This window comes from Nicotiana sylvestris, chromosome 5 (genome assembly GCF_000393655.2).
Source record: "Nicotiana sylvestris chromosome 5, ASM39365v2, whole genome shotgun sequence".
Lineage (NCBI taxonomy): Eukaryota > Viridiplantae > Streptophyta > Magnoliopsida > Solanales > Solanaceae > Nicotiana > Nicotiana sylvestris.
The window spans coordinates 3,029,004-3,052,510 of NC_091061.1; the positions used below are offsets into that span (position 1 = coordinate 3,029,004).

Consider the following 23,507-nt stretch of genomic DNA (forward strand, 5'->3'; position numbering starts at 1 on the left):
CTTAAATTTTATTGTATCATATCGTTAAATCCGTTGTTACGTAACGCCAAAAAGTGTCATTTTTGTGTAACGACGGATTAGGTGTGGTGACATCGTTATCTTTTTTTTTTTTTTTGTAATTTTTTTTACGAACCGGAGTGACAAAGGGCTGAATCTCAACGGATCGTGGCAGAAAGGCCACTCTGCCCTTCTTTATTATTAAATGATCATATTTTATCCTTTATTTTACCTTTTTATATAATATTTTCGCTTCGTATCCTATATTTTCTTAGTCATATTGCTGATTTATTTTTCATATTGTTGGTGCGTGACATTATGAAACGACGGCAAACGATACAGTCTATCCAAATGTTGTATTCATTAAACAATACAATACAATGCAGTACAATATAATACGTTACATTATGAAACGACATTTAATAACCATCCAAACAAGTTGTTAGTTATCTAGTTCATTTCACAGGAGATCTTTATGTGAAAATACAAGAAATCTTTGTAGAGTCATTTTCTTCTATTTAAATTATGTCGGGTTATTTTGTACCATTTGCTCTGGACTATATTTAATGCAGCTGCTTAGTGTTTGAGAATACAAGACTTTCCATTCTAACCATGTTCCTTTATGTTCTTTAGATTTTCATATTTTCTTAACCTCTCTTTTAAACAGGGATAGGGGAAAAGAAGAGGCAGGGTGCACAGTAGAAAAAATGAACTTCCCATCGTATTATCCTCTGCCACAAAATTTGTGATACAAAAATGTTAAAACGGGCTGGCTGATGACAGTATGGAATCCTTGTATCAGTCATGAACAAGCTACTCATCCTCGATGCTCTTCTTTCTCTTAATATTAGCTGGTATTTCACCATAAAGACATATCCGCAGTGCACCTTCCAGTACTCGTTGGTGAAAGTAGTTCCTATACAAGTCCCAGAACTCATCTCTGCCAAATGGAATGTCCATGAGATGTCAAAAATTAGTCGATAGAAATCGAAGGTAAAAAGGTTAAGGGAGATAGAATGCTGTTTTTCGGTTTATGATATCTTCAGGACTATAAGGTGCATATGAAAAACACATCTGAGGCAAACAATGGGCAAATGAGCAAGACAGGGATAAAGAAAAACAGCCAGGTTGTTCCAACACTCGAGACACCATATATACGTTTAAGTATTAGTAACTTTAGATCGAGACAAAATGTGTAACATTCACACGTAAATAACAGCCATTCACAGTCATACCTCTCTATAACAGCATCCCTGCATAACAGTCATTCACTATAAAAGCCAAGTTTTTCTCGGAACCGATGCTTTATTTATGGTATAATATGTCCTCTATAACAACACTTCACTATAGCATCCAAAAATAGCTGAACAAACGGGATTGTTTTAGAGAGGTTTGACGGTAGGTCCAACCTGACTTGAGGCAGTGTCAACAGTGAATAGCCCTTCGCATCAGCTTTCATATCCAGCACAATCACAGCTAATCGAGAAAGGCCAAGCGCCTCCATGTCTATCAACTTCTTAATCCTGTCACCAGTTTGAAAGAATCAGAAAACCAGATTTTTAATGGTAAATGAAAAGAAAAATGCAATCAGATTTTGGTTTCTTTAGCAGAAACTTGATCTCCTTTCAACCACAATTTCACCATTTTTATACAGTTTGTACATCTATCAATCGACCAATCAATTAGGCCTCAATTCAAACTAATTGAGTTAATCTACATTTTCCGCTTTTCGCAGGGGTCATTTCGTTTCAACACTAAATAATTTTTCATTTACAGCAAATCAGTTTTAAAAGCTGGAGGGTATCTCAATCTCATCATTCTTAACGTAAATAGCATAAACTTTAATCCAACAAGTTGGTATTGTTGCTATAGCATTCTTAGCTAAGTGAACACAATTCCGAGAGATTGCAGGTCCTAGAGACAACTTTCCTCCATGTATACTTAGTTTACCACATTCCTTTTTAGCACTTTCTACCACAATAGTATCACGTCTACAAATTGGTGCATTTAGAGATCCACCTAGGACATGGCCAAGTCATTTCAAGTGGCATCATATTTTATCTTCTGCGCGTGTTGTTTGCACCCTCTCTTTGATATGATAATTTTTAATCTTATCTATTTTTGTACCATACATACTGTTACGCAACGCCTTCCTGATGATCTTTGGAAGGGCAACGTAAGGCTAAGCAACCGATGTCAGTGCGGTTGCTGTCCGCCAATGAGGTCCTCGCCGCACGCTAGACTAGATTGTCAGTGCCGTGCGGGAAAACCAATGTCGTGGGCAATTGCGGAAGCTTGAGAGAGAATTGGGTTTTGAATGCTGATGATGATTTTATTGATGACTGAAAATGATGATTACAATGATGTGGTGTCGAGGGGGAGAGACACCAGAAAATGCTGATTGAAATGTTTGATTGTTTGGTCCCCCTTAATAATGCTTAAAAAAAATAAACCAACATTACAAGACTAGTCCTAATAAAGCTGTAGAAGCACACTGAAATGAAAATGATGAAAACTAGTCTATGATTACAATGAAAAGGACTTAGATTATTACAAGGAAAAACTAAGTCCGATGGCAGCATCTTTGTCTTGCGGGTCTGCGCGCGCGTTGCTGTGGGCGCGCGCGACACTTGATGTGCTGGCCTGAGGCTGGGCACTGGTGCTTGGCATCAGGGTCTGTGCGCGAGGCGCTGCTGGAATGGGCCTGCAGCTGGGCGCTGGCGAGGCATCAGGATCTGCGCGCGCGGCATTGTCAGGGCGCGCGGCGCTGTTGTCATTGGCCAGCCCTTGGGCGCTGGCGAGAGGCATCGGTGGGGCGACAGAGGCACATGCGCGCTTGTCACTTGGCGCAGCCAAGACCACGGGGCCGACCATGGCGCTAGGCATTGTGAGGCTTGCTAGGCCGCCATGGGGCGCGGCCAAGGGGTCATGGGGCATGTCTGGAAAGCAGCCCATGACATTCTCCCCCACCTGAGTTGGCGCCGTCCTCGGAGCCTTATGATGATGATGATGATGATGATGATTCTGATGGTTGTTGGATGGGAGGTCTGCGCCCCTCTGTTGTTTGAGCTTGCTGTTGTAGCGAAGCAATGATGTCATGCGGCTGACATGGAAGACTGGATGGATCTTCCACCAGGATGGAGTTTTGACCTGGTATGTGGACTTCCCAATGCGTTTTTCAATGGGCAGGGGCCCGATGTATTTTTGTTGCAGCCGAGGGTCATGGGTCCTTTCTGCAAACAAGTACCGCTTTGGGATGCATAGCATTACTTTGTCCCCTGGTTGATGTTGGGCAAAGCAAAGATTTTGTTCGGTGAACCTTTTTGCCCGCTCTTGGGCCCTGATGAGATAGCTCCGCACTATCTCCATGTTGCGCTCCCATTCGCTCGAGAAGTTGGCAGCTCGAGGAGATTTCGGCATGGTTGATGTATTCACCGTCTGCGGGAGAAGCGGTTGCTGTCCGGTAACAATTTCAAAAGGGCTCTTGTTTGTATGATGGTCCTTTTGAGAATTGAAACACAGTTGAGCAGCATCCAGGAGCTTCACCCAATGCTTCTGTGATCCGGTTGCGAAGTTGCGGAGATATTCCTCCAGCATGTCATCGAACCGGTCTGTCTGGCCATCCGATGGTGGATGGATGTCTGAGTTGTGACTCAATGTTGACCCAAAGCACCTGAAGAGATGGGTCCAAAAGTTGCTAGTGAAGCGTGAGTCGCGCCTACTAACAATGTGTTTGGGCAGGCCCCAATGTTTGACAATGTGCGAGAAGAAGAGTCGAGCTGTATCTTCTGCTGAGATGTTTTGCGGGGCTGCTATGAAAGTTGCATAGTCTGAGAACTGATCTATGACAACCATGATGGATGCAAGATTGCCGACTTGGGGCAATCCCGTGATGAATCTGAGGGAAACACTTTCCCATGGTCTCTGAGGGACATGTAATGGCTGCGAGGGTCCCGGCTGTGATGAGTGATCCGACTTGTCCTTGTGGCATGGCTGACAAGTCTTCACACGATGATGAGCGTCACCAGTCTTTTGAGGCCGATGACATGATGACTGATTGTTGCTGCGAAGGGTAGCCTGAACCTGAGGTTCATGTCTGTTGACTACCTTCTCCAACTGCATGGCCGAGATGTTTTCAGCGGCCATCTTTATGGGAAAGCATGGTATGGTGCAGGGCTTGGCCCCGTTTTCTCCCATCATCAGGAGCATGTTGGCAAATGGTACTGGAATGGTGTTGGTTTGCCTCATGAACTCTAAACCCACTATGATGTCGAAGTCATCTATGATTGCGATGCGCAGGTCGATGCTTCCTTTGTATGGGCCAAGTTTCACTGGGACATTTGTAGCTGTTCCACCCAATGTCTGAGGTGGTGAGTTGATAGCCTTGACGCGGCCTTTGCTCTTTTGTACCACAAGACCTAGGCGCGCTACTTGCGTTGATGACAAGTAGTTGTGGGTGGCACCCGTGTCTATCAATGCGTGAAGGGGCTTGCCGTTCACTTTCAATTCGACGAACATGAGGGTCCTCGCTTGTTTAGGAGGTCCTTCGTCCATCTTTTCTTTCCCTTTCCTGGTGATCGGGACTGATGTTTTCTTAGGAGGACATGCACTGGTCCCCGCTAAGGCATGAGGGATAGAGCCAACAATTGCATTGAAGGCGCCTACCTGGTCGTCGTCTGATGAGTCTGATGTGTCTAACTCATCCTCGACCGTCTGATGAGCATTGACCTTGATGTTTGGGCATTCATTGTTCCAATGTGCCCCGCCGCAATGACGGCATTCTGAGGGAGGCTTTCTCCCCTGATTGTTGTTGATGGATGCAGCACTGTTGCTGTTGGAGGGAGGAGTCTTAGTTTTGGATGCACTCCGATCTCCCCCACTTTTGCTTGGGCCACCATTGCTGGGATGGTGCCCGTTGGATCCCCCTCGGACAGACGGCTGGGGCCTGTCATTCTGAGTTCCCAAATGATAGTCGCCAAGGCATTCTGCAGCTTGAATGGCCTTGGGCAGGGTGTCTACCCGTTGTCGCTGTAGTTCCATACGGGCATGAGGTTTCAAACCTTCTATGAATGCGAAGAGTTTGTCTTTGTCCCCCATGTCGCGTATGTTTAGCATGAGTGCGGAGAATTCGCGCACGTACTCCCTCACTGATCTGGTGTGGCGGAGGTCCCGTAGCTTTCTCCTTGCGTTGTATTCCACATTTTCGGGAAAGAACTGCAGGCGTATGGCTACCTTCAATTCGTCCCATGTCTGAAGAGTATCTTCACCGGCCTTGATGGCTTCGTGTTTGACCCGCCACCAAAGTTTGGCATCGCCCTGAAGATACATGGCAGCAGTCGCTACCTTTTTGGATTCCTCCAAATGGCCCACGGCATCGAAGTATTGTTCGATGTCGAAGATGAAGTTTTCCACTTCTTTAGCATCCCGGGATCCGTCGTATGGCTTTGGCTCCGGTATCTTAAGCTTTTGTGGAATGGGGGTGAGGTTTGCTGCACCCCTGATGTGATGGTCGCCTTCTCGAAGTAGGCTCTGTAAGGCAGCATTGACAACGTTGAGCTTGTCAGTCAAGTCGTTTATGGTTTGCTGCATGGCAGTTAGTCTGTCTGCCTCATGTTGCTGATGGGCTAAATCGTCGGCACGCTCCTGTTGGAGGTCCTCAAATTTGCCATGGATGTTGGCAGTTTCAATGGCTGCCGTTTGTCGGTCCTCGTCGGAGTCACGACTGATGTTTGCAATGTCATTTTCGGCCTGCCGCATTCGGCGGTCCAGGTCGTCCAACCTTTGCACTAGGTTGTTGCTTTGATCAGGCACCGTTTCTACGATGGGTCGTAATCGGTCAACCGTCTCTTCTAGGGATGCTAGACGCTCCCCATGATTCACCATGGTCAGAAATGGTGATGATGGCAAATGTTCCCTCGTCCGATGTCGAGCCTAGGCTCTGATACCAACTGTTACGCAACGCCTTCCTGATGATCTTTGGAAGGGCAACGTAAGGCTAAGCAACCGATGTCAGTGCGGTTGCTGTCCGCCAATGAGGTCCTCGCCGCACGCTAGACTAGATTGTCAGTGCCGTGCGGGAAAACCAATGTCGTGGGCAATTGCGGAAGCTTGAGAGAGAATTGGGTTTTGAATGCTGATGATGATTTTATTGATGACTGAAAATGATGATTACAATGATGTGGTGTCGAGGGGGAGAGACACCAGAAAATGCTGATTGAAATGTTTGATTGTTTGGTCCCCCTTAATAATGCTTAAAAAAAATAAACCAACATTACAAGACTAGTCCTAATAAAGCTGTAGAAGCACACTGAAATGAAAATGATGAAAACTAGTCTATGATTACAATGAAAAGGACTTAGATTATTACAAGGAAAAACTAAGTCCGATGGCAGCATCTTTGTCTTGCGGGTCTGCGCGCGCGTTGCTGTGGGCGCGCGCGACACTTGATGTGCTGGCCTGAGGCTGGGCACTGGTGCTTGGCATCAGGGTCTGTGCGCGAGGCGCTGCTGGAATGGGCCTGCAGCTGGGCGCTGGCGAGGCATCAGGATCTGCGCGCGCGGCATTGTCAGGGCGCGCGGCGCTGTTGTCATTGGCCAGCCCTTGGGCGCTGGCGAGAGGCATCGGTGGGGCGACAGAGGCACATGCGCGCTTGTCACTTGGCGCAGCCAAGACCACGGGGCCGACCATGGCGCTAGGCATTGTGAGGCTTGCTAGGCCGCCATGGGGCGCGGCCAAGGGGTCATGGGGCATGTCTGGAAAGCAGCCCATGACAATACATATGAATCATTTTTATAATGCATGTCCTGTGGCTACCGAACAAGTCCCACTAAAACATGCATACTTGCAAGGGAATAAAAGAGATCTGGAAACATCATTGTGCATGAATTCATCATTCCATTGACCATGAAGCTTCATCGCCTTTGGGTAATCTATTCTCTAAAGTTTATGGAGAAAGTCACTATCCATCAACTGAGTTTGTATGTAAATGGCAATTGCATGATGTTCTCATTGATTGTAGTTGCAAAAACAAACATAAACAAATACCAATAGAAAAATACTTCAACATCATTATTCATAGGCGAAATGAGTCCAACTTGCAAGGAAATTCTATGCATACCTGCTTGGTGTCCCACTTGCAATATTAACACGATTCTTGAGAGACGAAATCTGTGATGAATAAAAGAAAATCATCCCTAGCATTCCACGTCAAAAGTTTTTTCTTTTTTGAAAAAAGTCTTTTTTGAAAAAAGAGATTTAACAAGAGAAGAAGAAAGAGTGCATTACTAGAGAGACAAATATTTAATATTGTTTATCTGTGTTAACACGATGAATGTTATAGGACATGTGATGAGTTAGCAGAGATCCTTTTTGTCAATGATTTAATATTATATTTAAATTGCTCAATCTTGCAAGTAGCATATGAATACCTGCTCCTCAACCTTCATATGCTTAGAGAAAATCTTTGCAGCACGGCATTCACTTGTCAAAGGCCGCAGTTCTCTGCCAAAGCAAAACTTATTTATAGGCCATACTAAGAGATGAACTACTGATAGTTGAGCTACATTACTCTATGTATATCTAAATAACAAATTTTTGGAACGGGTACATGCAGAACTACTCAAAAAGAATAACTTCCCACTCTAACAAAAGCTGCCAACCTGAGAAGGTCCAATGAACGCAAGGCAGATAAGCTAATGACCAGAAGTGAAGGATGCCCTGGATCCATTTTCCCATCAAGCTCCTTTTCACAAAGACTTTCTTTCCATGATGGTCCAAAAGCAACCTTCATATGATCAGCCAATGGACTACTATTTTGAGCTTGATTGCGATTGAGCTCAAGCATGCATGTCTCTGTGTCATTAAGATACAAAGTAATATTCATGCCGTAGTTAGAAAGCTATTACAATGGTAGAGAAAGAATGAGCTTATGAACCCTCCAAAAATTTACTTCTCTGTCCAGTCAGTAAAAGTTCCTCTCTTCTTCTTTTCTTGATTTTCATGGTCCATTAAATTTTACTTGCTCTAACTAACTGTTAAAAACCTTTTTCAGCCAAGAAGAAAAAATAGTAACACCTAACAACAAGAATAGTCTATTTTACTCATAAGGAAGGAAAGAAGAACAAACTTTCAACCTCTCAAAAACTGTTTCCTTCATAATTGCGTAGCATAAAGATCGCATCAAAACATGGCATAAGCAGTTCAGAAAACTATTGAACATAAGGTATTCCGAAATCGTGGAAACAGAAAGGGAACATAGCTTAAATCTCAAGGTCATAGACAAACACCTCAGTTATCCTCCCACCAATATAAAGTACGGGTAATATTGCGGCCAACACTTAGGCAAATGAAAAGAAATCACCTATATTTTTTTCCTTTGCTGAGATTCGCATGCTATCACTACTAAGGCCCTTCCTATTACATACACCAATGACAAAATTTTACCCATAACACCACTCCATTGACCAACTACTTCAGTAGTTACAGCAAGCTATTACTACCGTCCAATGTGACAGAAATGTAACTAAGCTCCAAAACAAGTATCAATACGAACTTTTACTCTTCCAGTTAAAATTCATACTTCCAGAAAATTCTTACTTTACCAACTCAAACCTCTGATTTCATCAATCTCCTATTACAAAATAAAACTTTTAACTTGTGTTGCATATATAAAAAGCACTCCCTCCGTTCCAATTTATACGATATTGTTCGTCTAGGTACAAAGTTTAAGGGCCCGTTTGGCCATTAAAAAATCACTTTTTTCCGGAAAATGTTTTCATTTTTTCGGAATCAGTGTGGCCGTGGAAATTCCACATCCAATTTGAAGTTGAAATCGAGAATTTTCCATAATTCGAAAAACACCAAAAAGCTGTTTTTCTCTCCAAATCACTCACAAAAATTCAAAAACAACAACTCCAATTTGTATTCATGTCCAAACACAACTCCAATTTTCAAATACCATCTTTTAACTCGAAAAAATATTTCACTTTTTCCGATGCCCACTAAAAAAAACAACTTTTCAAAATTTGTGATCCAAAACAAGTCATAGACAGTTGCATAGCTATAAATCATCTTATTAAGGACACAATAGAAAGTTTAAAGTTAAATATTTATAAATATAATCATTATTTTCGGAAATACTGTACCTGTAAAGGATTCGAGCTCTATGGAAGAAAGCTGAACCCTATTAGCTGATTGATACTGCTCATGGAAATACTTCAGCTGCTCTGCTGCTGTTGGGAAACTGACCATATTCTTTTCGCTGTTTTTCATTTTGCTTTTGGTTTTTGAATTTTCATTAGATTTGCTATTGATTTTCATTTTCTTCAAATTTTGCTGCTTTCTCTTGACTTTATTGGGTCCTAAGGGCAATGGTTTTTTCTGCTTCTTCTCCTTACCGCTACCCATTGGAGTCTCTCTGTCACTGCCGCAAATTTTCTTGGCTAGGTTTGTTTCTACGGTATTTTTGTTCAAGTTGATTTCAATTAACAGAGAAAATGGTAAAAATGGTCCCCTTTTGTTTGAGGATAAGTTTAAAATGCTCCCTTAATTATACCTTTGAGACGTTTTAGTCCTCTAAATTTATCAAAAGAGAAGAATATTTATATTTGTGCTTGTTTGGGTTTTTTTACTTTTAGCCCGAGCCAGAAACTATTTACATTCAATAGCCGAAAAAGTGCATAAAATTTATATAATTTTTGTATATAACATACAGGGAGACCTAAGAGGAGGAACACTGATGCACCGGTGAGAAGGTGTGAACGACTGGCGGTGGTGGGTACGAGGAGAGGTAGAGGGAGACCTAAGAAGTATTGGAGAGAGATGATCAGGCAGGATATGACGCGACTTAGGGTTACTGAGGACATGACCCTAAACAGGGAATTGTGGAGATCGAGCATTAAGGTTGTAGGTTAGGAAAATTGTGATGTCTTTTTTGCAGCGCACTAGAGTGAGACTAGCCAGTTAGGAATTAGTCTTAGGATGCTATTGATCAACTACTGATGATCGGCTTTATCTTCTGTGTATTAATACCTTACATCTTTCTCGTATTTCCTATATCTTTTATATTGTTGTTACTTTGTTTTTTATGGTATTTATGTTATGTTATAGATTTTATGGTACTTTATGTTGTTTTATTATGAGTCTATTGATAGTACTAATATAGTGTCTCTTGTTGCCTCTTTGAGCCGAGGGTCTCCTGGAAACAACCTCTCTGCCCCTCGGGGTAAAGGTAAGGTCTGCGTACATATTACCCTCCCCAGACCCCACTTGTGGAATTACACTGGGTTGTTGTTGTTGTTGTTGTTGTTGTTGTTGTTGTTGTTGTTGTTGTTGTTGTTGTTGTTTGTATATAACATACATAATGTGTATGTGTGTGTGTGTGTATTAAATAGATATTTTTTGGCTATTATTTTAAGAGAGGTCATACAATGTCATTTTCCCTTCTAATTAAATTAGTAATATTTTGTAATTTTATCCATATTTAATATATTTTTTATGACAAATATAATATTTGGACCGAAGTTACTGGTTAAACCGAACCCGTATCGCAATTATTATTCGAAAATTGAGCTATTTTTTCAGTCTATTGAACTCTTGATCTAACATTATTCCTTTCATTAAAAAGACTCACTTTTTTTCTTTGTCCCTTGTAATGAAACTTCAACATTAGAGTAATTTTATTTTTATTCTTGAAGAATTTGTACACCTGAAATCCCTCATTTCAAGTTAGAGCTATGATGGCACGAGAATACTAAAAATATAAATGGGTTAATTAGTGGCGAAGCCAAAATTATCACTAAAGAGGATTAAAATATAAATAAGTAAAATCACGAAAAAGTTAGGAGAGTCGATATAGGATCTGTTTGTACATTAAAAAAATTTCTTTTTTTTGATTTTCTTTTTCAAAAATGTATTTGTCCATGAATTTTTATAAGATTTAAAAAAATTTCAAAATGAGCTTTTCAAAAACCACTTTTTTCAAAAAATTTCAAAAAAATAAAATCTCCCCACTCACAAAACTACAATATTTTTTTCAAGTGAAATTCATGTCCAAACATAATTTCAGATTCCGAATATCATTTTTCAAGTTAGCTCCAAAAATTACTTTATTTCAAAAATTACAATTTTTATGTCCAAACGCCTACCTATAATATAGGGGTGGGCATTCGGTCGGTTCGGTTTGGTTTGAAGAAATTCGGTTCGGTTAATCGGTTTTCGGTTTTGTAAAAGTAGTAACCGAAACCGAACTGAAATAATTTCGGTTCAGTTCGGTTTTTCTAATTTCGGTTCGGTTTTCGGTTTGAATATTATCATATCGGACTCCTTCTATGTAATAATACGACCGGTGAATTTGTTGATTTTTCTCAAAACTTCGAAATTGTTGGAAATATTGTGTTTATAGAAAAAAAATAGATTAAACTTTGCCCACTATTATGGATCATAAAATTCAAACATAGTGTAAATTACAACTCTGTGTGAAATTCTCCCGGTATCTATCACATATGCTATGGAAGTTTTAATAGAGGGAAAGTCTTTAAGATTGGAAAGTTGATGGACTTACTTAATTGGGTTGATTCTTTGATAGATTAGACCTAATAGTATTAATTTATTACCTATGGGCTTAGCCTATATATAACTTAAATAACATATATGCTAATAATTCGGTTTTTCGGTTAACCGAACTAAAAAACTTAATAACCGAAAATCGAACCGAAAAACTGAAATTTTAAAATTTTAAACCAAAACCGACCGAATAACCGAAATAAAAAAAATTTCGATTCGGTCGGTTTTTTCGGTTCCGACCGAAATATGCCCACCCCTACTAGAATATATACAACGAGCTAAACAATGTAATTTTAACGGAGGACAAAATTAAATAATTTCTAACCGTATATGGACAAATTTGTACTATTTCCCTCTCTTTTTTCCCCAATATAAATCCAATGGGACCTCTAGGAGTTAAGAGCAATAATTTCTCACTTTCAACCAGCAGTTTCCCGGAAAATGTCTACTGGGGGAGTTAAGAGCAATAATTTCTCACCTTCAACCAGTAGTTTCCCGGAAAATGTCTATGGGGATGACAATACCTCAAAGCACTTAAAGCATTCGCTTTTGCTCTACCAATCCAATTTAATGGCTTTCAATTTGCAATATCTAAAGAATCATATTCTTTCCTTTCTTTCCTTATCTCTTTTTTGTCAAGTCTTCTCACGAAAACTTGCTCAATAATGTAGATTAAAGGGTCCCCAAAATTCCCAAAAAAAAAAATATCAACGTCAATGGGTAATATTTTCAGTTTTCCATTTCGTAAGCAGAGTAGTAATAGTAGTAGTAGTAGTACGAATTCCAGTAATAACAACACTTCTACTTCTTTTTCTTCGATTTCTAAGAGAACAAGAAATCGGTTGCTTTCTTCTTTTTCCACCTTTGAATCCTCTGTAAATGATAATAATAGTTCTATTCCGGTGAAATGTTCTTCTTCTGATTCGGGTTCTAGTAACGGGAAGATGGCGTCCACTAACAGCAAAAAGGAAATGGAACAAATGACTCAGGATAATAATAATAATAATAAGAAGAAGAAGAGCAAGTACTACTATATTCCTGATAATTTCTCATCCCTTGATCAGGTTTGTTCTTTCCTTTTTCATTTTTACTATGCAGTTAAAGCCTCTTTATAACAACCTTGTTTATTCATAATATTCTTTGGTTGTTACAGCAAGTACAGAACATATATCTTCACATAGCACGAAAAATTGGTGACAAAAGAAACTTGGACGTTAGAATGAAGTGTTGTAATAGAGGATAACTGTTATAGAGGACGTTAATAAGAGGCACCTGAGACTGTTACATACCGGGGCGGAGGTAGAAGCCCCAATACGGGTTCAGCCTAGAGGCGGACCCATGTGTACAGGTGAGGGGTCACCGGACCCGTTAACTTCGGATGAAATCCTATATATATATATATATATATATATATACACGTATATACCTTGAAAATGGTTAATTTAAAGCAGTTGACACCCTGAATACTAGAAGCCTTTAGGGGGCACTGGTTGAGCAGAATAATGTGCCCCGTGGCGTCCGCCTCTGGTTCAGCCGAACCGAGTTACTTTTGCTCGAACACAGTGTATTTGTGTTAAGAAATTCGTTAAATATGTATTCATATTACATTTAGAACCTAGTTATTATTGCTTAAGTCTTTCTAGTGAAATCCTAGATTTGCACCTGGTATGTAAAGATCAATTGCTTTGTGGAAGATAGTACTTATCTCCAGATAGTAATAAATTACAATATACCCATCTACTTGAGGAAAGAAAACAAGACTTTTAGGGATAGCTCTGTACATCTAAAGAAAATTTATTTGCATACTAGAAAGAGGACTTGACTGAGGGCTAAAGAGTACTTAGGAGGACAAATATTGCATTGTGGACGAACATTTGATCAAGGCGAAGGCCCGGTTTTGTTCTACAAGAATGTGGATTTTCATTGATCCATATGTTTAAAGTAGTTAAATTAAGCCTCTGGTTCTCAGTTTATCACTTGTCAAAGTGAAAAGCTATGTTTGAGGAATACATAAAATCACTTGTACAGGAGATATTCTGAATGCTCCACTATTTTTCTTCTTTTTGAATGTGTGTGTATATGTGTCAGGATAGGGGTTAGATGAATCAATGACACAAAATGAATATTCCAAAGAGTCAAATCACTACATTTTGATAAGCGTTTTTCAAGAGGATGACATTAGAGTTCTGTATATAGTGCGAAATTCAGAAAGTTTAAAAAGACCAAATAAGGGGAAGGACAATAACATTTCATGTTATGATCCATTGCAAGGTATGAGACTTGAGTCCCACATCGGTATGGCAATATGCTGATATGCGGTTTATATAGCCCTGGGCTCTCCCACCTTAATAGCTAGCTTTTGGGGTGTGGTTCTCCCTGGGTTGTATCATTTCATCAAAAAGAGAGCAACATTTTGTTGCTCGTTGTAAATGTAACGTTCATTCGTTATATTCACAAATTCGTAATAACGTATTAGTAGATGTAGACGATCCATAGTCTTCCCTAAAATCTGAGTTTGCATGCCTTTGGAATTTGAAGCTCTCTTTTTCTTACATACATCTGAATCATCACTTTACTTTCAGGTCACTATAGCCCTGAGAGAATCAGGATTGGAGTCGTCAAATTTAATTATCGGGATAGATTTCACGAAAAGTAATGAATGGACAGGTAAGTGGAGCAGTTGAATTAGTTTGTCAGTGTTATCGATTTCTGAATATAAATCCTAAGATCGTGTAGCATATGATGTTCTGACTATTGACCAACAAATTGGAAGTAGATTTCACTTAAGTTTATTGTACTCGATATGACATTGATATGAAGTATTTTGTGAATTTATTGTGACCATTAAAATTTAGTTTTTTCTAATGCTGGTGGCAATGACAAACAGCTTGTGCCAAATCTAATGCCCGAGTATAAATACAATGACATTTGACACTTCTAAAGCTTTGATCATAGTTTTGCTAGTTCACTGGTTCAACTCTATCATTTTCAACTTTTTTGTGGTTAGATGTCCCTCAGAAGTTTAATCTGAAGACAAAAATGTCTGTTTTCTCTCTGAAGGTAAAGTTTCATTCAACAACAGGAGCTTGCATGCAATAGGCGATTCACTCAATCCATATGAGAAAGCCATATCTATCATTGGAAAGACATTGTCTGCATTCGATGAAGACAATCTAATTCCTTGTTTCGGGTTTGGTGATGGTAAGGTTCCATTCCCCAAAATTGCTGTTTGCAGACACTGCTTCTCTATTGTTTCAGCATTCACTATCATCGTCTTTTTATCTTCTGCTGGATTTGTATATTTCCATTGAACTCATTTTTTACATTGGGTTCTAGTGACTACGCATGATCAAGACGTGTTTAGTTTTCATAGTGATCACTCTCCCTGCCACGGCTTTGAAGAAGTCCTTGCTTGCTACAGGAAAATAGTTCCAAATCTGCAATTATCTGGTATTTTCTGTTTTAATTTGCAAATATATGCTAATCACTCAGCAACCTCTTTTAAAAGAATCGTCTAAACCATGTCCATGGGATTGTCCTGATTATGTGTTAATGTGTTCAAGGGCCGACATCTTATGGGCCAGTAGTAGATGCTGCAGTAGATATAGTGGAGAAAACAGGTGGACAATACCATGTCTTAGTTATCATCGCTGATGGCCAGGTTACTGAACGCTTCTCTCTCTCCCCCCTCCCTCAATCAAACAAAACTCACCCACATATATATAGAATCTTGTTCAATGATAGTCTTGTACTTTTCCCTTTAAATTGCTGACACTTTGACTTGTCCTGTAGGTTACAAGGAGTGTCAATACCAATGATTCAGAACTCAGCCCACAAGAAGAGAAGACAATTAGTTCTATCGTCACCGCGAGGTATAATGACATAGGTGTATTTTTCTCTTGTGATCGAACCCTATGTCTTACTACATTTCGTTTCAAACCACTCAATGTAGATCAGTCAGGTTGCCTTGTCTGTCCAAACCTTCAGCTTTATAGAATATAAGGTCACCATGTAACAGCATATTGTGAAGTAGTAACAACAAACCATGAGGTGCAAGAAAATACTTGTTGTTGTACGTTCTAGAGCAACGTAATATATTTGATCTAGGCAAAGAAGCAATCCTATATGCATCGGCGGTAAATTGTATTGTTGACACTATCCAATTTTTTTTTTACTGTGATAACTCACTTTTCTAACTTCAGCTTGTTGCTAGTTTCATTCATCGGTATCTTACCTCTAGCACTCCATTTCACTCAATTGAGCATTTGCCTTTGAGGATTTTCATTAATACTAAATTCTCTTTCAATTTGGGAATTGGTTGTGGCGATTTTGGTTATAGACGATTACTCTTGAATCTTGATCAGGTTTCTTCTTGTTTTAATTGGCTTCTAAACTAATAGATAAGCAGATAGAGGCAGTGCCTAAGCTAAATGCTCTGCCCTCCTCGAGTACTTTGTTCTACTCTTTCTCTTTATGATTGACCTCAACATACATTATAGTCGCAAAATCAAAATTCTGATATATGAGTTAGTATTGAGTATAATATATTCTATCTCTTATTTGAAGAATTTTCATATATAGAAAACTGATAAGCATTTGTTCTCAGCATGTATCCTCTCTCTATTGTTCTTGTTGGAGTTGGTGATGGACCTTGGGAAGACATGCAAAAATTTGATGACCGGATTCCTGCGCGTGAATTTGATAATTTTCAGGTATAATTCTATTAGACTATTTAAGTTACAGATGGAATCTGCGATAGAACCGTACATTAGTTTTTACAATCCTTTTCGTCGTGCAGTTTGTGAATTTTACCGGTGTCATGTCAAAACATACAACTGATTCTGCAAAGGAATCTGCATTTGCTCTTGCTGCACTTATGGAGATTCCTATCCAATATAAAGCAGCTCGAGAACTTGGTCTGCTGGGGTATGAATTAGCCTTTCCTTTTCTTAGTCTATGTTATATAATGTGATCTTAAACCACAAAACTTCACCTCATAACTAAAAAAAGGGCAGCCCGGTGCATTAAGCTTCCGCTATGCGCGCGGGGTCCCGAGAAGGGCCGGACCCAGAGACGGACCTATGCTATACCAGAGGGGTCACCGACACCCGTAAACGGCAAAAATTCCATGTATACATATATACTATAAAAAATAGTGATATATTAGTAGTGAACATCCTATATACAAAGTAAATTTTGGTTGAATCCAAAGGTGTACCCCGAACCTTCAAATTCTGCCTGCCTCTAGCCGGACCACAAGAGTCTATTGTATGCAGCCTTACCCTGCATTTCTGCAAGAGGCTGTTTCCACGACTCGAACATGTGCCAGCAACTTTACCAGTTACGCCACCTCATAACTAAGTAAAACAAAAAAGTGTATGCTAGTCTCTTTTCCTCATTGTTTGACTACAATTAAGATGATAAGAGAAATTAACATGAGATTTGCATTGGTTGTACATATCACTTCTGTTGAAATTTTGTTGTATAGGAAAAGAACATCTAAGGCGAAGAAAGTAGTTCCAAGACGACCACCAGTGTCATACCGTCGCCCTATGGCAATCCCAACTCAAGATCAAAGCAGTCTTTCAGGATCCGCGCAAGATGAACATAGCCAAGTAAGGACTTTAGTATTGATTGCTTTGAAAATTGTATGTAAAACTCAGATTCATTTTCTATATTGCTTTTGGTTCTTCCCTTGTTGAATATGACATTTCTCTTTTGGTGAGGTAACTGATTTCCTGCTTTGTTTTGTTGAAAATGAAGGTTTGCCCAGTTTGTCTAACTGGTACTAAGGACATGGCTTTTGGTTGTGGACATATGGTGAGTTTTTTTCCACTCTTAGGTCCGTTTGGTTCAAGAGATTATGTCCCGAGTTTGATTGGAGGTATTAGCTAAAACAGGTGTTATTTTATATCAAAATTTCAGTATAAATTATGCTATATAGAAGGTGGGATAACTTATCCAGGTTATAGTCCTTGTTTAATATATCCTGATTTTGAACCAAACGACCGGTTTTCTACTATGAATTTCTTTTTCCTCACTTTCTCTCCTTGCATTTATATGGTTTTAATGACTTGATAATCAATTGAATGCAGACTTGCAGAGAATGTGGTCCAAGATTGTCAGATTGTCCCATTTGTCGTCGACGGATTACTAGTCGCATCCGGTTATACACTTAATAGCAACTTCAGTGACCGATATCCGATGTTTACACCAAACCATATCAAGTTGCTATGGTTGAATAATTTAATAAGGTGAGAATATGTGTTAGTTGATGATGATTTAGAGAGAGAAGTCTATGCGAAAACGCATGACATGCATCTATTGATTTGGTATAAATATCGGCTGTGGATAAGCTTTTACCAATAGCATATAAATATGTATGTATTTTCTTGTATATAATCCCGTGTTTGACCGAAAAAGACTTACTATCTAAATTAAAGTCTTTAATTTTATTCCATGTCCAATCAAACATCTTGACATAAAATGCCACCAAGGAATTAATAATTTGTCATGAATACAGAAATAAAAGTTTCTTGATTGATATCTTCTTATTACAACTATAGTCCACCTTCCAAAACCAGCAAAACTCTATATATAAATAGAAAAACCGATAGTATCATTTTCTGAAATGGAATAATCTTTTATTGACAAATGTTTATTACAATAATCTTTTTTTTGGTTTTTCACTCAGTGTCTAGTATTCACATTAAGGCCCGACCAAATTTGGATCCGCACTTGAAAGCTCCATATTAGGGGATAAAGTGCTCCATAACAAAGACGATTTCATACCCAGAACTCGAACCCGAGACCTCTAATTAAGGATTAGCAAACAAATACTCTTTCCTTGTACTCCTCGTCATCCATAGTATCACTCAATGTTCTCCCTTTAGTTTCTGGTAAACACAACACAAACAAACCACAAATTCCAATACTCATTCCAAATACCCCATAAGAAAACCATCTATTTTTTCTCCCAAAAGCAACCAAAATTGGACTAAATGCACCACCAAGAACCAAACTTTGTCTCACCATTGACACTGCTGAATTCCTCACACAAGTTGGAAATAATTCCACAGTATAAATCAATAGTACATTAAAAGATGTACATGCACTAAAAAAGGAAACCAATTCAAACCCCATTTGTAATTCTTTTAAAGAATTATCTTTAACTATTGCACAACCTATGCTACAAATTCCACTTAATATAGCAAATCCCAAAAGTGATTTTTTTCTTGTTAATTTGCCAATAAGAAAGAATGTTACCATTGAAGCTGGCAATTCTGATAATGCATTTAATGTGACACTTAAGTATAGATTAAAAGGTAAATTTCCAACTCCAAGTGGCATCCCATAGTAAACCAATCCAACACCAAAACCAATAAGCATAACTGATATTAGTCTCTTGAAAGCCCAATTCTTTTCTACCAACATCTTGATAGCTGAGTAGAGATTGATTGTTGACTCTGAGTTCTGCATTAGAATTTTCAAAACACATTAACATAAATTAGACATGCTTTATGAATAAAATAACATGCAAATAAAAAAATGCTGAATAAATCAGACATTTGGACTTGTTTACTCCATGTACACATATAGGTAATTCTATGCTTTAGCAACTCATTCTAAATTTTCTTTTAAAAGGCGCAGCTCGGTTCACAAGACATCCCGTGTTCACGCAAGATCCGGAAAATGGCCGCACCCCAAAGGGTGTGATGTAGACAGCCTACTCTAATGCAAGCATTAATGTCGGCTTCTACTGCACGGACTCGTGATCTATAGATCATACAGAGACAACTCTATCATTACTCCAAGGCTCCCCTTCTCATTTTAGATTGGTGTAATCTTATAAAATTACTTATCATAGAAACCTACCAAAGGTTTTTTTAAGGCGAAATACATAGATGGACACTCAAAATTGACATCATAATTTTGTTTAGCCACCTTAACTATACTAGTGACCAGATAGACATCTTTTCTCGGCAGAAGTGTGTCTCATGAATAAAACATAAGAAACTAATGGACATTAAGTGCAACATATATAAGTTATCTTTACTTTAAGATATAATTTTCAAAAAACTAAAACAAAAATAATGTAACCTCATTTCTTTTCATTAAAGAAGAAAATAATACAGAAATTAAATTGAAAAGGGCAACCCGATGCACAAGGCATCCCGCGTTCACGCAAGGTTCGGGGAAGGGCTCACATCCTTTGGTGAGGTAGACAGCCTACCCTAATGCAAACATTAGTGACTGCTTCCACGGCTCAAACCTGTGACCTATAAGTCACTCGGAGACAATTTTACTATTGCTCCAAGACTCCCCTTCAAGCTACTTTGAATAAATGTAGACCACATAAATGAGAAATAATTAACTTACATTGTGTTCTTGATCTTCAAAATCAATGAAGGAGCCAAAGAAGCTTAAAGTCAAGCTACTTCTTGTTGTAATACTTTTCAAAGTTAGGACAAATTCTTCTTTGTTTCCTCGTACATAAAGCCATCTTGGTGATTCACGAACAAAGAAATGAACCAATATTGAGTACAAAATTGTTGGAATACAAGTCCAAAGATATAAAACTCTCCAAGAATAATCTCTATTCACAAAAGCTATAAGTGGTAAAGAAAGAAATCCAATAGTAAAACAAACAAAACCAATAATTCCAACTTGTCCACGCCATTGATTTCCCACTAATTCCGTTGACAAAACAAGTGCACAAGTTCCTATTGTAGCTCTTCCAAATCCAGTTAAAAACCTTAAAAATGAATACATCCAAATATTTGTAGAAATTGATGTTATAGCTCCGGCAATAGACATAATAAAACATGATAAAACCAACATGTTTTTTCGACCAAGTTTTGTGTCAGCTAAGGTTGAAAGAAGGAAACCTCCGATAAGACAACCTATGAAAAACGAAGATGCCGGGAGACCAGTGAGAATTGAACTCGCACCTATTAACGACCATTCAGAAACGGCCGGCATGTCGGTAAATATACTAATGAATGTTTGTTGAGCATCGAAAACCCATGATAGAGATATGAGAATGGATTGTAAGAATTGTGCCCATCCAAATTCTCCTATGCAACTTTCTATTGTTTCATCAAGTGTTGTTGCTTTTTTTGGCTTTAGTAATGGTTTTGATTGGTCACTCATTTTTTGTAATTTGCATAAAATTTCGACTTGATATGCTATACAATAATATAGAAGAGTGTTTGTGGAGAAGAAAGTTCATATATGCAAAAATGATAGGACAACACAAAAAACGGTAGCCCCGTGTAGAGGCGAATCCAGGATTTTTAGGTTCCCAATCAGATTTTATAGATATTTAGTGAATTTCTTAATACAAATATAGGGTTTGAGCAAAAACTACTGGGTTCACGGGAACCCACAACCTTAAAGCTGGATCCTAGCCCAGTGTACAAGGCATCCTGTATTCACACAGGGTACGGGAAAAGGTCGCATCTCAAGGGGTGTGAAGTAGATAACCTACCTTAATGCAAACATTAGTACTTCCTCCGTTTCAATTTATGTGAACCTATTTCCTTTTTAGTCCGTGCCAAAAGGAATGACTCCTTTCCTTATTTGGAAACAATTTACCTTTACACAAAGATCTATAGCCACACATAATATATGTGCTTCATTTTAGACCACAAGATCAAAAGTCTTCTCTCTTTCCTTAAACTCTGTGCTCAGTCAAATGGGTTCACATAAATTGAAACGGAGGGAGTATTTGCTTTCACAGCTCCGACCCGTGACCTATAGATCATACGAAAACAACTTTACCGTTGCTCCAAGGGTCCTTTCGATAGGACAGGACAGGGACCTAGTTGTATTTAATTTATTCTTTATTATGTCAACTGGACTCTGTCATCCAGCGATAACAAATGGATCCCCATGCTTACCAAGAAAGATTTTTAAAGTTAAATGATTACAACTAGTTGCTCAACTAGCTAGTGTTTGGTTTCTTATTTTCGTAGTATTTGGAAACCTATGAGCTCAATCTATTACTATTTAATAGCAATCAATATTAGAAAACCACTACTCGAAGTAAATTCGGATTAAGTGGGTTTTAGAATTCATTATTAAGGGTATTTTATTTTTAAGGGTCAAATCCGAGATCTGTAAAGAAAAATGACACTGTATTGCCGTTGTAAGAATAATAGTCGAAAAAATTTATAAAATTTGTATAGTTTTTGTGTATATATATATATATTCTGTATGCTATATACAAAAATTATACAAATTTTATACACTTTTTCGGCTATCAAATGTAAATAGTTTCTGGCGCGGGCTAAAAGTGATAATACACTGATCTTTAATTAAGAAAGAAGAACTTTACTATTCCGCACCTTTTGACAGTGAAACCTAAGAGGTTTGACTTATTATTAAGAGGAAAAGACTTATCTTATCGATTAAGAGATGAGCACGAACTTACTGATCATTTGAGTTATTGGATTGAAAATTTAATATTTATACATATTTAATAAATTTTTGAATATTACATATATGGCATATGAACCAAAACTATTGATTCATTACTAGCTGAATTCAGTATATAAATCAAAACTATCGAATTTGGCTGAATATGTTCTTTTAGTTATAAGGTCCAATATTTCACTAGAGTATTAGACATTACGTTAAGACGTAAGAGATCAGTAATTTAAAACACAAGAGTTTTTTATATAGTCGTTTTTATTCATATAACTAGTTATTTTGTAACATTTTCTTTAAATTTAGTTACATTAAGATGCTAAAAATTTAGCAATATCGAATAGAGAACTTTATAATTAAAATGATCCATTGCCACGTGAAATCTTAGCCATAACAAAGAAAGAAGAAAATGTGCAACACTAGGGTTTCGTCTGGACCACGGTATTAATAATTTGCTGGTATTTCAGATTTGAATATTTGATAATATTTTTAAAAGAGTCATATGTGTGAGTGACAAGGATATGATCCCGTTACAGGGAAGGCTTATTCGAGAGTAGCATTATATTATTATTCTATTTATTTAATAAAGTATTACATTCATTGTTCTAATTAATGACGATAAAAAGAACAACAAGTAGCATATTCTATCTTTTTAATTATCCCATTCATAGTAACAATACTATGAGTACTTTGATCACGGGTGCGTGAAACATGAAATTGTGAAAAAACATCTATTATGAAAACCTAGAGGACAAGAATCAAAAACGGTGTGTTGGATGGATGTGATCTTTTCACTAGGAGTGTACAAAAAAAAACCGATAAACCGCATCAATTCGATAATCCGAGTCAAACCGAGAAAAAAAATTCGATTATGGTTTGGTTTGATTTGGTTTGATGTTAGAGAAAAAAAAACCGGACCATATATATTTAATATATAAATATACTTATTGCGATGTAATTTATAAATATTTCTTAAAAATAAATTTCATAATTTTATCTTCTAAGGTATTATTTCAAGGTCGGACTTAGAACTTTTGAATGTTCCAATAAGTTTTATAGCCATTAATATTAATAAATTAAATAATGTTAACAAAAACTCAAACCAAAATCAAATCAATACTAATGCTAACAAAAGACATTCAATTCAATACTACGAAAGGGAATGTATTGAATATCTATTTTTTGTTTTGCAATAATTTAGATAAAAATGCATAACCTATTTTTATTTTTTCTTTAGCGTTTGGTCATGTAATTAATACTCCCTTATTAGTCTATTTATTTTAGCATGACTTTGTATTTTAGCGTTATGTTTATTTTTATTATGACTTTTTAATTAGCAATATTTATATTACATAATTTTATTGTCTTTATTGTTAAATATTTTAGGATAATGCCATGACACATCTCATATTTTATATTATTTTCTTGAAAAATACTTTATATAGTTGTATCTTACTAGGATTAAAGAAATATTTTGAGCACAAGTTATATGTTTTGTTCTACGAAAATTTTTCTGG

At 37.8% G+C, this 23,507-nt stretch overlaps 3 protein-coding genes across 3 annotated transcripts; 1 reads left to right on the forward strand and 2 right to left on the reverse strand.

Moving 5' to 3' along the window:
- Positions 1-698: 698 nt before the first annotated feature.
- LOC104231170 (uncharacterized) lies at positions 699-9,462 on the reverse strand. The gene is made up of 6 exons (XM_070174176.1): positions 9,141-9,462; positions 7,656-7,848; positions 7,425-7,497; positions 7,115-7,164; positions 1,407-1,520; positions 699-937 (listed from the first exon to the last, which is right to left on the reverse strand). The coding sequence occupies exons 1-6, from the start codon at positions 9,400-9,402 to the stop codon at positions 811-813; spliced, it is 819 nt and encodes a 272-aa protein (XP_070030277.1). The 5' UTR covers positions 9,403-9,462; the 3' UTR covers positions 699-810.
- Positions 9,463-12,057: 2,595 nt separating this feature from the next.
- LOC104231171 (E3 ubiquitin-protein ligase RGLG4) lies at positions 12,058-18,014 on the forward strand. The gene is made up of 11 exons (XM_009784119.2): positions 12,058-12,623; positions 14,142-14,226; positions 14,620-14,760; positions 14,896-15,009; positions 15,123-15,220; positions 15,352-15,431; positions 16,166-16,271; positions 16,358-16,485; positions 17,048-17,174; positions 17,323-17,379; positions 17,655-18,014. The coding sequence occupies exons 1-11, from the start codon at positions 12,276-12,278 to the stop codon at positions 17,736-17,738; spliced, it is 1,368 nt and encodes a 455-aa protein (XP_009782421.1). The 5' UTR covers positions 12,058-12,275; the 3' UTR covers positions 17,739-18,014.
- A 143-nt stretch (positions 18,015-18,157) lies between these two features.
- LOC104231172 (organic cation/carnitine transporter 3) lies at positions 18,158-20,804 on the reverse strand. The gene is made up of 2 exons (XM_009784120.2): positions 19,939-20,804; positions 18,158-19,032 (listed from the first exon to the last, which is right to left on the reverse strand). Exons 1-2 carry the CDS (start codon positions 20,710-20,712, stop codon positions 18,385-18,387), a joined length of 1,422 nt encoding a protein of 473 aa, XP_009782422.1. The 5' UTR covers positions 20,713-20,804; the 3' UTR covers positions 18,158-18,384.
- Positions 20,805-23,507: the final 2,703 nt, after the last annotated feature.

Coding starts and splice junctions, on each gene's coding strand:
- LOC104231170 (XM_070174176.1), bottom strand. CDS start 9,402: ATGGGTAGCGGTAAGGAGAAGAAGCAGAAAAAACCATTGCCCTTAGGA. Junction 7,165..7,424: donor ATATGAAGGTTGAGGAGCAG/GTATTCATATGC, acceptor TATTCATCACAG/ATTTCGTCTCTCAAGAATCG. Junction 938..1,406: donor TTGACACTGCCTCAAGTCAG/GTTGGACCTACC, acceptor TCCATTTGGCAG/AGATGAGTTCTGGGACTTGT.
- LOC104231171 (XM_009784119.2), top strand. CDS start 12,276: ATGGGTAATATTTTCAGTTTTCCATTTCGTAAGCAGAGTAGTAATAGT. Junction 14,761..14,895: donor TTGTTTCGGGTTTGGTGATG/GTAAGGTTCCAT, acceptor ATTGGGTTCTAG/TGACTACGCATGATCAAGAC. Junction 15,221..15,351: donor TTATCATCGCTGATGGCCAG/GTTACTGAACGC, acceptor CTTGTCCTGTAG/GTTACAAGGAGTGTCAATAC.
- LOC104231172 (XM_009784120.2), bottom strand. CDS start 20,712: ATGAGTGACCAATCAAAACCATTACTAAAGCCAAAAAAAGCAACAACA. Junction 19,033..19,938: donor TTGAAGATCAAGAACACAAT/GTAAGTTAATTA, acceptor ATTCTAATGCAG/AACTCAGAGTCAACAATCAA.